The 19,488-nt window shown below is 32.1% G+C and overlaps 1 protein-coding gene across 4 annotated transcripts; it reads right to left on the bottom strand.

Annotated features, from left to right (window-relative positions):
- Positions 1 to 13: 13 nt before the first annotated feature.
- Positions 14 to 19,030, bottom strand: LOC111619612 (phosphatidylinositol 4-phosphate 3-kinase C2 domain-containing subunit alpha-like). 4 transcript variants are annotated; one of them, XM_023361386.1, is made up of 3 exons: positions 18,908 to 19,030; positions 7,228 to 7,542; positions 14 to 5,154 (listed from the first exon to the last, which is right to left on the bottom strand). In XM_023361386.1, exons 2-3 carry the CDS (start codon positions 7,415 to 7,417, stop codon positions 308 to 310), a joined length of 5,037 nt encoding a protein of 1,678 aa, XP_023217154.1. In that variant the 5' UTR covers positions 7,418 to 7,542; positions 18,908 to 19,030; the 3' UTR covers positions 14 to 307. The 4 variants fall into 4 exon arrangements, with proteins under 4 accessions (XP_023217154.1, XP_023217148.1, XP_023217169.1 ...); XM_023361380.1 differs by having other exon boundaries at positions 18,863 to 19,019; XM_023361401.1 differs by lacking the exon at positions 18,908 to 19,030 and adding an exon at positions 18,590 to 18,847.
- Positions 19,031 to 19,488: the final 458 nt, after the last annotated feature.

Here is a 19,488-nt window from a genome sequence, read left to right as displayed (position 1 = left end):
AATGAATGTTGTGTTTCATGTTCTCACTAAATTGTATACAATAAACCATCAGACATTTGTAATTGTTCTTTTCTTTTAATAGAAATTAGAGGTCGAAACATTGCTGTAAAACGTTTTATTGCTGTCATGACAAATATAGTATAAAACTGCCTTGACAATAGCTAGTATAAAAAACAATTTAATGCATGATTCTTTATCACAGAATAACAAGTATAATGCAATATAAAAAACAATGTGTCCACAAAAATTCAGATATGCACAATTGAACTCATGGGAACTCATTTTTACTAAAACACTTTTACACTTGTCACATGTCACCAAGTTGGTACCACTTGACTGTTTCCTTTTGTATGTTAATCTCATCCAAACTAATGTTGACTGCACCTAAAAATTCATTCTCCTGCATCCTGTCGTAATTCCAAATAGAAACGTGTAGTGTGCGCCTTGTGACGATATCCAATGGAAGGCTGTAGGCCAGCATTTCCATGAATGTCGGATGATTGTTCTTGAACACCACCTTTGTCTTCCGCTTTGTGACCTTTGTGGGATCGGGCAGCAGATAAATTTTGACATAGGCATCCGGTGCATTACCTTTAGATGAGCTTAAATTTTTGGCATGCATGACCATTACAAAGAAACTCTTCTTCTTGTATACGATTGACAATTTCACCTGTCCTCTAATGTCTCCCGTATTCTTTCTCAGCGTCTCTTTATAGTCTGGACTTGGCAGATTCGGGGACATCCCCTCTTGGTCCCTCAGTATGGGGTGAAAGAAAGTATAAACAATGCTGCAGTGTGAAATTTCGTCTGCCATTTCCATCAGAGTCTCTAGAAAAATGCCAATTTCCACTTTTCTCCTTTCAGCCACTTCTCGGACATTAGTTCTTCCCATCAGTGGATTGCGTGGCAATGGATGAAATTTGGCCAGAGGAAACATCATGCACATTTTCTGGTGAAATTCTACAAATTCTCGATATGAACGGATGATGTACATTGGATCTACTTGATTCTCTCTATGTAATTTAATTATATATACATAATACTTATCGGGGTCAAATCTCTTTTGGCAACCCACCACCTCCACGGAAATTAGCCTTCCGTCCGTTTCTTTGGTAAATAGCTTTGGTATAAATGACAGTAGTAGCCCGTCATTATGGTCTCCAGTAAATCTTAATTGAGCTAGATTATGCATAAAAAAATTGAACTGTGTGGTCCACGATTTCAAACTTCCTTCGATCATACGTGTGAAATGCGAGGTTGCTTCGGCTTCTGACAGGCCGGGCAACAGTGCCTTCTGCACATATCCCAAGGCGTCCATTGTGACGCCAGGAATGCCCGACGATACCATCAGAGAGAATAAATTTAAAAATATATTGCTATTTTTTCGGACAATGTTAAACGCTTGACAACACAAATCTATAAAATTCTGAAATCGTTTTGTAGGTTGTACACCTCCATTTATTACGTAAGCCATATCCGAAGTTAGTACGAATGGTGTCCGGTCTCGTTTTATGTTGCCAAACATTTGTGCATCTCCTAAAAACTTACCAAAATCTATGTGAAAGATATGACCAGATGTTTTCAGCATAATGTTGTCATTATGCCTGTCACAGATACCAAGCACATAAGTAGCAACACAATAACCTGCACATGACATTGTGAAATTTTCTACGGCTTGCTGATATTCCAGTTCTGAAGTGTTATACTTCTGCAACCACTCTGCAATTGGGCGATCTTTGAAAGAGCCAGTGAGACCATGTTCAGTTTGGATTTTCCTTAATGTTTCTGCTTCAAGAACCATTTCGACCATACCCTTCTTGTGAGCTGTGGCAATGCACATAAACGTCACAATTTTCAAATCGAGACCTTCTTTCAACCACATCTTGTCCATAATTCTGATCATTTGTAGAGTGAGCATATCCTGTCGCAGATCATCTCCCACTTTATAGATGGCTTCGATGCACTTTGCATTAGATTCTTTGCTGCGAAATACCAATTTCAAAGGTAGAGTGTTGGATGTAAAGTACGAGCACGATTTTACATCTATGCCACAAACCTCTAAACTCGGAGTCAGGGGAAGACAAGTAGGGCTGTCACTTAGGGAATGATGAGCCACTTCCAGTTCGTGAAATAAATTATTGAGTCTCATAGATTCTTTTGTACTTTTGATGCTATCAGCTACATTCGAGAGATTATGGAGTAGAAGTTGTTGAGTTTCTATTCTTTCTCGCATAGCTTTTCCAGAAATTACGAGAAGTGCATTCAGAATCAAATGCATCCTCTCCCCTGCAAGTGGATCATCGATTGTTTGTTGGAGGAGCCAGTACAAATGATGTGCAACTCTTATACTAGTCAGTGATCTCTCAAGAAGAAACCAGACCAAAGGAGAATCCTCCCAGACTTCGTATCTCAGTGCTTGTACCATTTGAGGAAGATAATCACACAACTCATCACTCACAATACTTTTCATCCAACTTATGGCAGAACGACGCACTTCAATATCCGCAAAACTTGGCAAGAGAAGCATCAATGCTTCAATTGGCGGAAGAGGCTTCCATTCTTGGAGCATTCCATAAATATCTGATAGACAGGCCCAATCCCAGCCATGTGCAGATAACAATACTTTTGGTAAAGCTCTAGGTATGTCGTAGAGATAGTGCCGTTTTTCCCAAATAAGTTCCTTCTCCTCGGCGGTGAGTGAAATGAGAGGATCGTGTTCAATAATTTCCATCAGTTGTGACTGTATTGACACATTTAAAGTTTCAAAATTTCTCTTGTTGCTGGAAGAAAATTCGTTTTGAATGACCACCGGAAATTTTACTTTACAGCCAAAATCAGGAAAATTTAATTGGAGTAAAGGACAGTGGCTGTTTTCATTAGATAAAGATGGGCCCGAACCTTTAGGAACTTCATCTGGCCACAGGCCGAGAAGGTAACTCCCCTGTACCAACTCATGCTGATAGTTAAACAAATAAATTCCACACCACCCTAGCACAGTTTTAATCTGTTGATTTGATTCTTGAGTTTTTGAATCTGACTGATCCATTCGCAGTCCCAAAAATGTAAACTGAAGTCTAACTTCACGAGGAAGCATGCACATTGGAATTGTCTCAAACTGAAGCCATTCATCAAATAATACACGATGAAAAAAGCTCTTGCTCGTCACAACAGTTTTTGTTTCTACCACACCGAGATGATTTTCTCCGTGCCACATGTCGCACACTACTTGGAAGTGTTCAAACAAAGTAATCCACTGAGGTGGAATTCGATGGATCAACCCAATCTGGAACAAAAGTGTGTCTAGAAAACTTGAAATATCTTTCACGGGAGAATTTATAGCAGGTGGCTTTGAAACATCGAAATCAACTTTAAATGTTTGAGAATATAAAGATAATAACTGATTGACAGCTTCGTGTAAATGTACAAGAGCGAGATTTAAAAGCTGTAGTAACTTTGTTTTAGTTTCGCTGTTAGTGTCGGAAGTGTTAGTTTTTGATACCAACAAATCTAGTTCCATGACAGGTTCTGATTTCCCAAATAAAAGACATACTTGAATTAAGCTCTCCACGGCATCAGTAATTTCTACAGTTTCTATGTGACACAATAACGTACATATAGCCTTCACGGCTTGAATCACGCCTTGCGGATGTAACGTTTCTCTGTTTAACTTACTGGCACATATTTTCATCTTTTCGACTTCTTTGCTTAGTGTGTCAAGTAGAATATTTACCGAATCGCAACTGATTACACCCTGACTAAAAATATGGAGGAGACTTTCTGGTTTACAATTAATATCATTGTTATCATCTTGAAGTGTTCTAGCTAAGGGCCTTTGCAAGTCTTTTGTTTCTATCAGCATTAACTCTACTACTTTATCGAATTTGTGACACAGATGAACATATTCATAATTAGCTAACACAGAATCGGCAGAGAAATATTCCGACAAGCCATAAATTTTGAGCACAAAATCATCCATGTTCATGTTGCTGATGTTATCAAATATAGTGCAAATGGCATGGCTTATTATGTGCTCAACACTAGTATTCACATCGCACGTAAATGATACCGGTTGGTCCGATATAGTGGAATGAATGACCAGTTTAATGCTTAATGTATCTTCTCTGTAACTGTCTATAGATGGACTTATAACCAAACCCACATTGGTGTGATAATCGTCGTACGGAAACTCGCTTCTGAGTACGATAAGTCTGGTACAGAAATCTTGAATTTCTGAATTACACACCGATGCCTTTTTAGATACTTTTAATTCTGGTATTCGAGAACAAGCAGGATCATTTTCCCAACAGTTTTCTTTACTTCTCTCTCCATCAACAGTTTCAAAGACATCGTCGACAAAAGTCTTTTTACTAAAGTCATCATTCCATTCTGGTGGCATTGTTGGTGATATGATACTTTTTATTCTTCCCCCAAAAGATGTTTCTATATTGCTTTCTAACTGAGTTTCATCTACTGAATCTAAGAATGGAGAGTCGATATTGATGGACAATGGATCAAATAATTTCAATATATCATTCTCAAACATTTTAGATGCTTGTGTATTTGAACACTGCTTTATCATATCATCCTCCCCGCAATATAGATCTATAAGATTGCTATCTCTCTTCTTCTTCATGAAATTTAAAACATTTTCCAAATTAGATTCCACTGCTCCTCTTGTAGAACGTTTCTGTAAAGTATTGAATCTTGCCTGTATGGGTTGGCGTTCTCCAGTTTTGACAAGGAAATTCCCAAGATTAGGCTCAGATCTACTATGCTGAATGTCATTGGTAGCTGCATTGAGATAAGGCACTTTTAGTTGGCCCGACGCATTTGATTGGGTATAAAAAACACTTTTTGACTGATCGGTATGCAAAAATGTAGAAGAGGTCTTTGTATTATCAAAGAAAACTTTCTGAGATGTACAGTCAATGTTTACATTCGAAGAATTAAACAACAATCCAGCTGATGAATGACTTTTTTGAACATCTTGAGAAATTCCACTGAACCTAATCAAGTCTTCATGCTTTTGGAAATTACGCCCCGATGGTGGAGGTGGAACCAAAAGTAACTCGTTTATTTCTTTCATTTTACTTGTCTGCATTGGTCTGTTCCACTGACGTGGTGGCAGTGGTGGTGGTGGTGACGACCGACTCCCTGAAATTTAAATAGAATATTAATTTTAATATTGGAAGCAAGAATGATTTTTCAATAAGAAAATTAAAATGACGTTTACACACAAAACTTTAAATAGAAGAAATTTTATAATATGAACTCAAAATGGTTTTTTATTAAAACTAAACTTTAATTTATTGTATACGAGTGTTTTTAGAATTTATACCTTAATATACAGAGAACAATCCGTAAGTAAACAGACACCCTTATTTTCAGACACCATCTTTTATTTCACAATATCCATGTGATATGTTAAACAGGCATATTAAAACCACATAGCCTTAAACCAGTCATGCAATGCAATGGAATCAACGAGTTCTGTTATCTCAGCTTGCTTGGCATACAATTCTAACAATTTCCTGTGGGAAGCAGGTTTTCAAGAATGCATGAACTCAAATCCCATTGAATGGTTCACATACATTCAATGGGATTTGAGTTGGGAGACTGACTGGTCTGTGAATGTCTCATTTTCCAGCAATTCCGGGTCTTTTTGGAAGTGTGACAATGGTGGACCAATGAACAAAACAGCCAGAGTATATTGGAAGGAGATCCTTCTCCAATATAGCAATGTAATTTTTCAGAGTTAATATTGTCTCATGCATTTGCTGACATTCAGGATGTTGTTTAACTTTTGTGTTCTCTCTGTATATCATTTAAGTGTAGCTGCTTCAGCTTAAAGTCTTTCAATTAATGCTTAGAATTCTTAAAAATGGTCATTAACACAGTCCACACTTTATACAAGTAATGAAAATTTTGTTTTAAATAAGTTTTTTTTAAGAGTAGAAAATGTTTAAATTTGGAAATTAAGTGGATATTTGAATGAAATTTCAAGCATAAAGCTTTAGTATTAATATTAATTTAGAGAATAATGTCATTAAAATATTTTCACTTCCTTCCATCTAGTGATGGGGACTTCTAGTTTCTCTTCTAGATTATTTCCAGAATCATACAGATAATTTATTTTTAATTTGTTATAGCCAGTGGACTGATATTTCTGGAAATAATTTTAAAAACAAGTAATTTTATGATTAAAAGTAAGACTTTAAGACCTAGTTATAATTAATTGTTGTAAACTTATTTTGATCCATTTATAATTTAATATCCTAACATATGTAAAAGCCAAACTATTTTCAGTCTAGAATTAAGCTATTAATGAAATTATAGAATTTAGTCTGAGGGTAGGTGATTAAATAAAACTACACAGATCATGTGTTATACATGTTTTTGTATATGATTGGTTTATAGCAATGAAATATATAATGTAAGTAATATTCACATGTAATTACTGTATTTACTTCCAGATGAGGTTTTCATTCATTTATCACAGCTTCAAATTCCTAGGTCATCCTATATGCGCGAGCGAAAGATTCTTTGTGATTTTGCAAATAATTTTTGTGAACCATATATTTGCAATTTTTACCTGATACTTAACCTCTTGTATTTAAAAACATATGTATTTTATCTGGGTCGTTTGAATCGTTCTTGTATATTGTCAACAGTAAAGATGAATAGCAATAGGAAAAGCAAAGCTTTTGAATTGAATTCCAGATTGAAATTCCAAAATCACACGGGAGTATGAATCCATTCCCATGTGAAAACACGATTATTCGGAAATCAGAATTTGGAGAAAGTCATAAGTGTAATCGACTGTTAAAAATTGGCAAAAAAGAGTTTCCGATTGTCCTGCTTTACGTGAACAAATTATGCTGTCGATTTTACATGATTTTTCCGTAAAGTTTAAAATGCCAGTAATTTTTGCGGGACAACGTGTGCATTTACGTTCATTTGATATTTTACTTGTGATTTAACGAAATGAAATTACAATTGTATTAATAAATCTAATTTTTTTTTATTTTGATCTTTAAAGTCACACTTCATCTTATATGTGAGGTTGTCATATATGCAAGTAAATATGAAGACTTCAAAAATTAATTCCATATGACATATGGAATTAAACAGAACAACTTTTCATATTTTTACCTCAAAATATAAAAGTACAGGTAGTGTTAATGAGACTGGCCATGTTGAACAATTAAGTAAACCTTCAAGCATTACCTTCTCCATTGTAGGAAGTGGCAAGGGGTGTCTGCTTATCCTGATCTGTCCTTTGAGACAAATTCGGCTGCACGGACAAACTAGTGGCAAGATGATTACTCCAATCTTTGGTTCCCCATATATTCGATTCCGTACCTTCTGTCCATGATTTCATAAATCCTGAACGGGGTGGAATTGGTGGGACTGCCATGTCTCGCTTTCTTTATTTTCCAAGATCCAATTTCAAATGCGTATAGAATATTCATGTCAACAGACTGACAAATTATTTTAAATATTTGAAAATGTTAGAACCTCACTTCATTTTCCTGAAGCTTCCTAAATGAAAAAAATGCCATTATTAATTTTGAGAATTTATATAAAATAATACTACTTTACAAAACAATAAATCAACTAAAAGCAGATCAAATGATTAATGCAAGGTTAAAACACAAAAGAGTACATCTCATAAAATTTGAATAAATATATCAATTTCCCAACTTAAAGTAATATGCAGCAAAAATTCAAAGAAACCGGCTAACAGACATTGAAACCGATTTAAAACTAGCAGTGACTAATATTTAACCAAATATTTCCGATATATTACATTTACATCAGTTCCAGAAACTAAATTAAGTATACCTATGCTAATTTATAATTATATGTGAATAAATAATTGTGATTTACTGGCATATTTTTTTCCTCTTTTCTCTTATATGCGGCCCACGTTAGTTCAGAAGTTTCGAAATGCGACCATTACAAAGAAGAAGGTTGCCCATTCCTGGTATAGACAATGCTAACAGGAAGTGCATGTGAAAAATTTAGTTACTACATTAAATCAGTACATTTTCACACATGATCCTGATGTTTTGTTTTGTTTGTTGTTTAGTTAAGTTATGGCAATGCAACACTTCAGTGATCTGCCTAGGGGAATGCCTTCTGGGAGGTCACTTTAAGGGTTACTGGCCTTCATTCAGGCATTACAGACATGGAGAAAACCCAGAAAACTCCAGGCCATCCTGGCAAGGTGCAAACCCATGACTGAATTCCTGGTCAGGAAATGGAACTGCTTGGCCACTGGTGGGCCGATCCTAATATATATCTGGCCTGTACTCTATTTTAGCCAATCTCTAAGTCAGCATGTTACAAATCATGATGTTAATTACATCCACGATTCTTATATGCAGGGATCTCCTGTCCGGCACTTTTGTAGCACATGCAGTTGATGTGCCCACAAAATTCAAACAGACAATGTCAGGTGATCAGGCAGACTGACCCTGGCAATCTAGACCACGGAACAGGAGTGGCCCTTTTGAATGTACACATGTTAAATTTGGAATACTGACCAACAATCTCAGACACTTCTTATTTATGTAGCCAAACAGATTCTACAGAACAGTTTAAACGAGGGACATTCAAGGGAAACACCCCCATATTATTGCGAGAATAATGATATGCTATAAATAGTTTTGTTCAAGTTTCATGTTTATCCAACAATTTAATTATTATGAATTAAATTTGGTAGTAAAATTTGGACGATTACAGCATATATTTTGTCTTATGAAAAATTCTTCTGAAGACGTAAAGAATTGCAAGAGCTGACAAAAATTTTTTAAAGTATTAAATTTTCCAATATACAAAGCTTAAACAGTCAAATTAAAATAATGCTAAAGATAATCAAATGATTACTCTTAATATGCATAAACCTAACATAGTAAAGTTTGCTCATAAGATTCAAAATGTTTAATTTAGCAATAAAAACTGTTATAAGTTTAGGTTATAATGATAATTCTTTGAGCTAATTATGCTAGAAAGTACAGTAGAAAAGTTTATAGGCTATTTCCATTAAATTCAGAGAACTGTTATGATAATTATTCAAATAAATCTGGAAAAAATCTATGTGCATTATCTTTCATAATGAACATTTTTAAGAGGCATTACCTAAACTTGATAATAAAACAGTCTAAAATTACTCTCTTAAATTTTATAGAACCAGATGCAAACAATCTATTTGATTACTGAGCTAGATCACGAGTGACCTTGATCTTAAAATGTTTTTAATAGTGTTATGTGAGGAAAACCAAGCTGCCATAAAATTGTGTAAACACCATTTTAGTTTGTTTACAATAGATCAGTCATCCTGATACTTATTTACTTGATAGAATTATCACGTTAAAAATGATTTAATGGATCTAGATCTATAATCATGTAATTAAGATAGATGCTAATTTATAATTTATTCCAAAATTTAAATAAGGACACATCATTTTTACTAAAGAAAACAGTTATAATCTAACATAATAAAGATTAATCGATCAATGTAAGATAAGTTTATCGGATAATCTCTTAACATATGGTAAAATTGCTATTCTTTGATAAGAAAAAATGTTTCTGTTACATTTTTATTTGCAAAACAAATTGTAAATTTACAGTTATGTCATGGTTTATATTTCGGTAATAAATCATTTACTTCACGTCAGCAATAGATGCTGACTAAGTGCTACGACTGTGTATAATTACTTGTATATTTACAATCTAAATCAGGATGGGAAAGTGACATTCTGCATGCTTTTGACTAAAAAAAGTGGCAAACCAATTTTTTTCTATTTAAAGCTTTCAGAAAATATAAAATAGAATTAATTTATGAAGTTCCACCCATTGACAATTAGATAATTATGTCACCAGTATACTCTACAGGTTAATAATTAAATTGTTCTTACACCTACAGTGGAAACTTTGAAGTGAAAACCTAGAGAAACTCACCTTACCTTTGTCTATAATTTGATATTTTAATTAATTTTTATCAGAACTGGGCACAAAGTTTAATGTATTTTTTTTTCTATTACTGATAGTTAATCTATCTTCTGTATAGTTTTGTTTTTGTTTCCATTTATTATTATCTATAAACTTTGTGTGTATGAAAGGAAGAGGAAAAGGATAGAAAAAACAAAACATACCGTCAAATGTATTCTTAAGTTTTAAAATGTTTTTAAACACAAAAAAAACAAATAAAATTCCTTTATAATGCGAGATAAAATATGATTTTTTAGTATTCTCAATAAAAGAAAAAAGAAAATGGCATTACATTGGCATTTTTCCTGCAGTATATAATGCATTTCCTGCATTCTCTAAGTATTAAATTTACAATCTGTAATTGAATGACGGGCAGAGTGACACATTTAAACGACACTGCTACTTTTCAACACATGCTAACATTCTTAGAAATATAAAATTTTTCAATAGAGAATGATATTAATTACGTAAAGATCGTCGTCATTTATACTTCTGTAAAGTCATAAAATTAATTACTAAAACTACCGAGAAAGATAATTTGTGACGATAAGGGCACTCTTATGGTGTAAACCAACAAGGAGTGGCTTATCTGGAAGAAATAATAGCAGTTCCTCCCAGTTGTTACGAGATAAATTTATATAAATATTTATTGTAAAGAATAAATAATCATTATATGGTGCAATAATGCATTTGGTAACCCAAAATATATATTAAATGATTTTCCTTTGGTGCATTTGTTAATTAATAGTATGATTAATTACAAATTCTACATCCGTTACAAGTGTTCCTATGTAAGACAGCTGTATAATTAAATATATTTTATACTTTAACCACATTTTAGTACCTAAAAATACATAAATGTTTTGATAGAGAGAAAAAAGAAGAGCAGAAGAGCTGTAATATTTTTAGCAAGATTTCTTTCTAATTTATACATTGAAATCCAAACAAAGTTAATATGTCCTTGATCCACACTTGACTGCAGTTAAATGGCAAACTTATAAATTTTAAATGCCGTTTATCAAATTATTAACTGCATATTTACTCTTCAATAAAAGTATTGCTAGATCCTGCTTAAGAATTGCATCTTAAAATCGTACATTTATTATTCCCAACGTTATTTAGTAAGATCAGAATGCTTGCGTTAAGTTATACATCTATTAAATGACAGTCGTTGGGGGTAAAGTTAATTTGTTTACAAGAAAAAAACTTTCTTGTTATCAGTTATTTCACTGATATAATTATAATATTAATACTACAGTTTAATATATATCACAGGATAGATGAGATACTGAAAACAAAAGGAATTATCAAACAAAAAAAAATTAGCAGTACAGGTTAGTATACAATTTGAAGATATGCATTTTACGGTCATTACTGATAATGCAATCAATCAAACTATTTCAGAATCTAGCACAATAATTTATATAATGACAACAACCAAACCATGCAAATTGGATTACTTTTGATAATTTAATATCGTATGAAATTCGACTCAACACCTGTTTCTCGTTGATGTATTTTTATTATCTCCCTCTGTATCACACCCTTGTGTTTTTTATTAATATAACATTAAAACCAACCCACTCGCAAATAATTCTGTTGTAAAATCCAGCTAACTTGACTGCCATGACCCAACAATTGCTAAATGGGTTTAAGATACATGTGGATGAATACACAAAGCCTAGATTTCTTATAAACTAGTTCTTTCTTAACTTAAATATCCAAGTAATGATTTTCTAATCCATGCTTTCATAATTTAATAAGTATTAAAATTTCTGATCATTTAAAATGGAGTTGGATTGAACGTCTGCAACACCAATAGAATGTAGGAACCATTTTTCAAGTTATCATAACACATGTTTCTTTGTAATATTTGCTTTTATCTTTACTACATCCTTGAGTTTGTTTAGAGACTATTTATATTCATTCAATTTAACCTTGCCACTTTGTACATTAACCTTATTTATTTCTTCATACTTTCTTCTCATAACAATGCTTGTTTTATGAGTTAACACTTTAAAAAATCCATGACACAAACAAATATGAATAATTAAAACTGACCTTTGTTTTTTTTGGATTCTGCCCCATTTTCCATTAATACAAATTTTTCTAGTGTCGACAATTTAAATGTATTAATTTGTGCCAAAAACTATGCAATTTTCAGAACTGTTTTGTAATTTATATAAAACACTTTCGGTAGACTAAATACAATTTAAAACCAACCAAAAACTAAATATAAATAATAATAATTATAATTATTTAATATATTATTTCTAATGCAACTAAATGTTTCATAGTCACTACACAGCTTCTATTTATTAAAAAAAAAAAAAAAAAAAAAAAATACAACAGATGCAGTGATAAATGCATATTAACACATTAAGATGACAACTTTGAGTGGCACACTGTAATACATAACACTCGACTAGTTATTTATGGCGGGCTTTAACCCGTTACTTCTATCGAAAAGTCACGCAAGCTATCGAAGGTCATTTGTTGACCTTTAAATATATACAAGCCAAGCTACTCTCTCTCTATATATTTTTAAAAATTAATAATCCTATCATCTATATTTAGCAAATAATTTAAACCTATTCTAAGTAAATAAATATATATGTATATTTTTCTTTTATCTAAAAGGAAGACATAAGCTTATGAACTTCAACAGCTTATTAAATGAAACAAAAAATTCAAAATTTACTTATAATTAAATAATAATTTTATTTAATAAATTACTAAGTTAAAATTCTTCCATATAAAAAAGAAATTGAAGGTGTAACTTAGGAATAAAACTTAATTCTTTTTTAGTGTTTTGATGCAGAATGTTACTTAATTTCCGACAATCTCTTTTAGACTTTCCTATGTTATTTCTAAGCATAGTAGATTCGAAGAGAAATATATTAAAAATAAAAATATTGCACAGAATATTAAATGTCTTAACCGTTAACACCGAATGATATGAAATAAATCTGACTACTCTAATGACGACTTAGTTTATCGTCGTCTATGAACTATGTATATAACTCACATATAGAAATTATACTAGCAATCTAAACGTATAAAAATAAAAATCTAAAATACTGAATTAGCAAATAATTTAAACCTATTCTATATGCACAGTTATTATTATATGCACAGTTATCGTCAATATCTTTAAAAAAGGTAGAAAGTGAAGACATTTAAATATTCTAAAAATATTTAAAAGCAGATCTGACAGAACTTTCGGCAAAGTTCCATCAAGAACTAACGACACTTTAAATATCATTAGTTTTCGATAAGATAAATATACACGCGATAGTGTAAAAATATATTTTATATATTAGAAAATTTTATGATCAGGATTCCATAAGCAGAAACTATCATTAAATATATATAAAGTATATCAATAATCTCATGCAATAAACAAGATGAGTCATAAACTTTTAAAAACTTCAAAGAAGTAGGAAATGAAGATTGTTGAACTCAATTGCATCATCTTTCCCTTCTTTAAAAAGATTTTAGATTATTGTAGAGCTACATCAACTGCTTTAATCATCAAATATTTGTTTAAATATTTTGTCATCAATGTAAATATACTGTAGAATATGGAACCATGTTTACTGCTAATAACATAAACCAATAGTTATAATTTTATCATAAATAACAACAACTCTAAGCCTGAATAGTATATAATAAATTACCAAACGATCGCCTAAATATCGGGCTATAATACGGCTAATTAAATGATTGGATTAGCCGTATTATNGTAAATTTAGCTTTCACTTTTAATATTTGCATTCTGAAAATTGTAATAACAATTAAAATTTAACTAATAAAATTTTGATAGAATCATTCTTTTTAAATGAAAGCACAGCCAACATATTTTGTAGTTGTAGCATGTTGCTTATCTGTCGAATGTAGGTTAGTACATGTAACAACTGGCATGCAAACACTTGTCATAAGTGGATCCATAACTCAGTTCTTTGTAAAATCATAAACATTTAGTTAGAAATAGGTAAAATCTGGATAGCTAAATCAATAAATGTACACAATATTGGACTATTTTGACTATATACACCAGTGGTTATCAAACAGTGCATGCAAGAGATGTTATAATTATTATGAAAGTATATTTTAAAAGAAAAATAAACCTATTTGTATTAAGAATTATTACATTCACAATCAAATAATAGCTGGGCCTATAGGTAGAGAGACCAGATGCCCCTGATATATGATTGTAGAACCAATCTTTAAATTGCCAAAGTTCAATCAGTTTTAGACCCAATTTCATATATTCTGAAGTGTGTTCTGGTTGGATTGTAAATGTTACGGTTGGCCCACTACAGTTTAATAGTTATTACAGCAAATATCTATTCGTAATGAGCCATATATATATGGTATTATTTATCATCTTATCAAATATAAATATTTATTTAGTCGTCTTTGAATGTAATGTTAAAAATGTCCTACAAAATATTTATGCCATTAGAATTTGTAAAAAAAATTATACTGATATTTAAAACATACTTCCAATTAAAGCTTCATTAAAAATACAACATATTGAGTCTAAGGCAAGATAATATAAATATTTTAAGTTTTATGGTTAGAGATATTAGCGAGGTTGCGGCAGAAGTTTTCATCTCTAAAATGTGAATGTCAAACGTCGCAATCTTGTAAGCGGGGCTCGATGTTTACGTTTAAGAGATGAAAACTTCGGCCGCAACTTCGCTTTTATTGCATATAAAACAATTCTACTTAAATGATTATTTTACAAATATTTTGCCAAATAGTTTAATATGTAGTAATAGATATGAGGGTGCATCCCATTCCTAATTAAAGAACTGTTCAGAACAGAACCCTATGGAATGATATAACTAAGCATAGTCTTATATACTGAAGCAATTTAAAAATAATTTGGATTGGATTAATGGAATAAGACATTTGGGTGATCTGTCAAGGGAAATTCCTTCCAAGAAAACTTTCAACGGGAAACAGACTCCTATTTAAGTGTTAGACAGGTGAAGAAAACCTGAAAACTGCGCATGGCCAGTCCATCAGTCAGGTGCAAACTTGCAACTGACTACCAGCAAGTTGTTTTACCCACAAAACACTGGTGAGCGGGCCTTAAGATTTTATATCTATGCAGATATAACATAATAAACCAGTAGTGTAGCAAGAGATGCGAGGGAGCAACTGCATCCTCCTGCTGACCAGCTAATAATATTTATTTTTGAACAATTGGAACTCATTTTTATATAAGCATGAAAGTAAACCTAGTCAAATGCCACATAAGTGTAAATTTAAACTTTAAAAGTAAAACCTTAGAACCTGGAGAAGCTGTGGAAATAAATGTACAGATGGTCAGTTTATTTATATAAGATGACATCCTCACACCATCTCACTGGAGTATGATGGAAAGGTCCTCTTAATGGACCACATCCAGTGTCAATCTGCTAGGAAAGTGTCAGATGATGGAGTCTCATCTAGCTTCAAAATTGACTGAAGGTGTATTTTGTTATGATCACTAGAAAGAAGACAAGAATGGATATTGGAATCAGTGGTTGTCTAGTTTTTTCACTACATCTCCCAATTATTAGGATTAGATTTTTATGATTTTATTTAAACTGTTTTGAAAATATATCAGTATTCCAAATGTAGTATTTTTAATATTTAAGGTAAATTTATCAAACAAATCTAATACTGGAATGAAGGTTCTTTCTTAGATGATACAACAACAACAAACCTCTTTTAAAAGTGGTTTAAATTCAATTTTTCTTACTTTGATATATTTATACCAGCTGAAATACAAAATCTTAAAAATAATTCTTATATGCTAATACTTTTTTTGTGTTGTTTTTAAGATCTTAGATATATAAAAATGATCATAATAAAATTGCATAAACATTGTCTCAGTAAAATAATGTTTCTGTGGGTCACAAATGGACTTTATACCACTTTCAGAACTAATAAACTGTCAAAATTATTTAATTACTATTTAAGAGGTATTATTATGATTATATTAGATAATAAATACAACTAACCTGATAGTTATTACAAATACAAAATGAAACAACCGGATTCTTTTTCAGACTGCAAGCTACACAATTATTAAGCAATTTGACAGACCGTCATCTTGTTAAATGTAATAATAAATTTAAATTTAGAATATTCAGGAATAAAGATTGTATTAGATTATTATATTCTTTTGCTATGATTCTGCGATTCTGCATGATTATTTGATTGGTATGAACCAATCATAGTCAATAAAATATACAAATAAAGTAATTTTACGTACTTTACATTGCAGTTTTATCCAAAAACATGCCCCTAAAAACATTGTTTGCTTTTATTCATTGTTGACATTACAACTCAGTGAGTGTGAAAAATATAAAAAGTTTCACATTACTCACTAACTAATGATGTTAACCTGTTGAAGTGTCTACAATAATCATTAATCACATTTAATTAAACTGTGGCTAGTAATTTAAACTTAGTACTCAGCATCAAATTTCAATAGAAACAATTATATTTTAAAACTACATAAAATAAAAACCAAATAATTTAAATAGCAAAGTGCTAAGTTTCCTAAGTTTCGAGCATATTTCCCATTAGAGAGTAACCAATTCCGATTCAGAGGTCGGCGTGTTTATTTTTAAAATGATAAAGTCGTTAAGGGAAAGCCATATTTATCACGCAGTAACATTTCTAGCTACAGATAAAAATTCTTAAATTATTTTGATAAAGTAAAGAAAAATTCTGTCATTATTTATAGTGTAAATAATGACAGAATTACCCGAACTAACAATTTAAATAGCAAAAAAAAAAAATAATTCGGTTGCACACTTGAGAGATATTGTTCCAAATTGCTATCATACAGCAATATCATTCCGTATTTAAAATGAAGAATTATGTATGAAATTCAAAAATAAGACAAATTTAATGTAAATTTAGCTTTCACTTTTAATATTTGCATTCTGAAAATTGTAATAACAATTAAAATTTAACTAATAAAATTTTGATAGAATCATTCTTTTTAAATGAAAGCACAGCCAACATATTTTGTAGTTGTAGCATGTTGCTTATCTGTCGAATGTAGGTTAGTACATGTAACAACTGGCATGCAAACACTTGTCATAAGTGGATCCATAACTCAGTTCTTTGTAAAATCATAAACATTTAGTTAGAAATAGGTAAAATCTGGATAGCTAAATCAATAAATGTACACAATATTGGACTATTTTGACTATATACACCAGTGGTTATCAAACAGTGCATGCAAGAGATGTTATAATTATTATGAAAGTATATTTTAAAAGAAAAATAAACCTATTTGTATTAAGAATTATTACATTCACAATCAAATAATAGCTGGGCCTATAGGTAGAGAGACCAGATGCCCCTGATATATGATTGTAGAACTAATCTTTAAATTGCCAAAGTTCAATCAGTTTTAGACCCGATTTCATAGATTCTGAAATGTGTTCTGGTTGAATTGTAAATGTTACGGTTGGCCCACTACAGTTTAATAGTTATTACAGCAAATATCTATTCGTAATATAAAATAATGCATTTTTAATATTGTACACAAAACACAACAGAAAAATTTTTAATATTGTACACAGAAAAATTTTTACTATTTCACAGCATGCCACAAACCATTGCTACAGAGAATGCATAAATATGGAAAATTTCGACCTGATTAATATTTCCGGTCTTTACATTAATCGTACTTATCACATGAAGACTACGACACGCAATAATCCGGCGGTTAACACGATTACTCAGTTTAATACAAAAGAGTGACAGTTTAAGATAAAAGCACATTAATGCAGATCCAATACGAACGAAACCGCAATAACTAAACGAATAAATACAGAGACAAAGATCATTTTAACACTATAAACAGCATGTTTGGACCGTAAATAGAGAGGTTGCGGCCGACGTTTTCATCGCGAAAACGTGTACGTCGGACATTCAGTGCCTTCCTGTAAGCCTAGGAGTTTGACAATAGTGCTTGGAATGTCGAGCACGATTCCACTGACTATCCAAACACCATTGTCAAACTTCTAGGTGTACAAGAAAGCGGCACCGAACGTCTGACGTACACGTTTTCGCGATGAAAACGTCGGCCGCAACCTCTCTAATATCGAAATTTCGATCACATTAACCTTTTTAACCGGTCACCGGTTTACACAGTTACAACAACGCCAAGGAGAGAATTCTTCCCGGGAGATCTTTTACGGGAAACCGGCCCCTATTTAGGCATTACTAACACGAAGAAAACTCTGCAAACCGACGACCGACATCTAGTGTTTTATCCGCTCGGCCACTTGCCGGCCTTTTATTTAACCTATCGCATACAAGCATGCATTATAACTAGGTTAACAGATGCAACAACTTGTATGCAATTCTCACGAGTATTTTTGATAGAAACCACACAAAATATGGGGAAAATCCGAATTTATACTTACAAACATGTAAATAAACTGAAATAATATAAGATATTAATTATATAAGTACATTTAAGACTTAATTACGATCAGAAATTAGTTTTATGCGAGATTTTACACAGTTACAGACGAGAAATAAGTCGAGACAGGCTAATGAAGTTTACCTTCTCGGATATCACCAGCCATTGAAGTATTAACTTACATAACAAACAGAACATACTTTGTTCGTTCACTAACTTCACCATATGTACGCCTTTATGCCGCGTATAGTCAATTATCGACTTAAAAAGAACGGAAAAATCCACTCGAAAATCCGTTAAGAAGGAAAAACTCGACGATGATGATGATGATGCCAGCAGTGACGTCACTGCCAGCGAATATCTCGTCTGTAACCAAGCAAAACAATTGCTACGAAATTTCCTGGAAGAGTACGTTACCTAAAGGGTCATAATTCGACGAAAAGTAACTAAATGACATCTCACCCGAGTCGAAATTCGTCATCGCCCGTGAATTTTGAGGGGTTTAATTGAACTTAATTCCATGATGACAACTTCACGTCCGGAGGCGGATGTTTCGATGGCGCCATCTGCCAGACGATAACAAATAAAAAAAAAAAAAAAAAAAAAAATTAAAAATTATGGAGGTCATATGTCGTCTGCTTTTGTGTCGATGTTTATGACTATAATGAAAGTGACGTTAGAAATAATTTTAAACGATAAAAAAATAATTTTATAAATATTTTATGAATTGTTATAGTAATATGTTACGAATCTTTCGCATATCGTGCCGGTGACGTTACTGTTTTTTTTCGGACGGATGACGGCATTTTGTATTTTATAACAACTTACGCTTAAAAATTGTGATAACTGGATAATTTGGAATTATTCAATGCTTATTATTTATTAGCTAACTTTCTTCGCCCTCTTGCAGTAAAAGGGCCTTTTTGGTTTGACAGCCGGTTGGCCGAGCGGTTAAAATGGCGGACTACCTCTCCGGAGGACCCGTGATCGAATCCGGACGATCAAAAAACCCCGAAAAAGGAATTTTTCGGGGATGGTCCGTC

The sequence above is a fragment of the Centruroides sculpturatus genome, unplaced genomic scaffold (assembly GCF_000671375.1).
Source record: "Centruroides sculpturatus isolate CEXI.00-Female unplaced genomic scaffold, Cexi_2.0 scaffold44, whole genome shotgun sequence".
In the NCBI taxonomy this organism is placed as follows: domain Eukaryota; kingdom Metazoa; phylum Arthropoda; class Arachnida; order Scorpiones; family Buthidae; genus Centruroides; species Centruroides sculpturatus.
The sequence above is the reverse complement of the archived record's forward strand: the minus strand, read 5'-3'. Positions and strand labels throughout refer to the sequence as shown.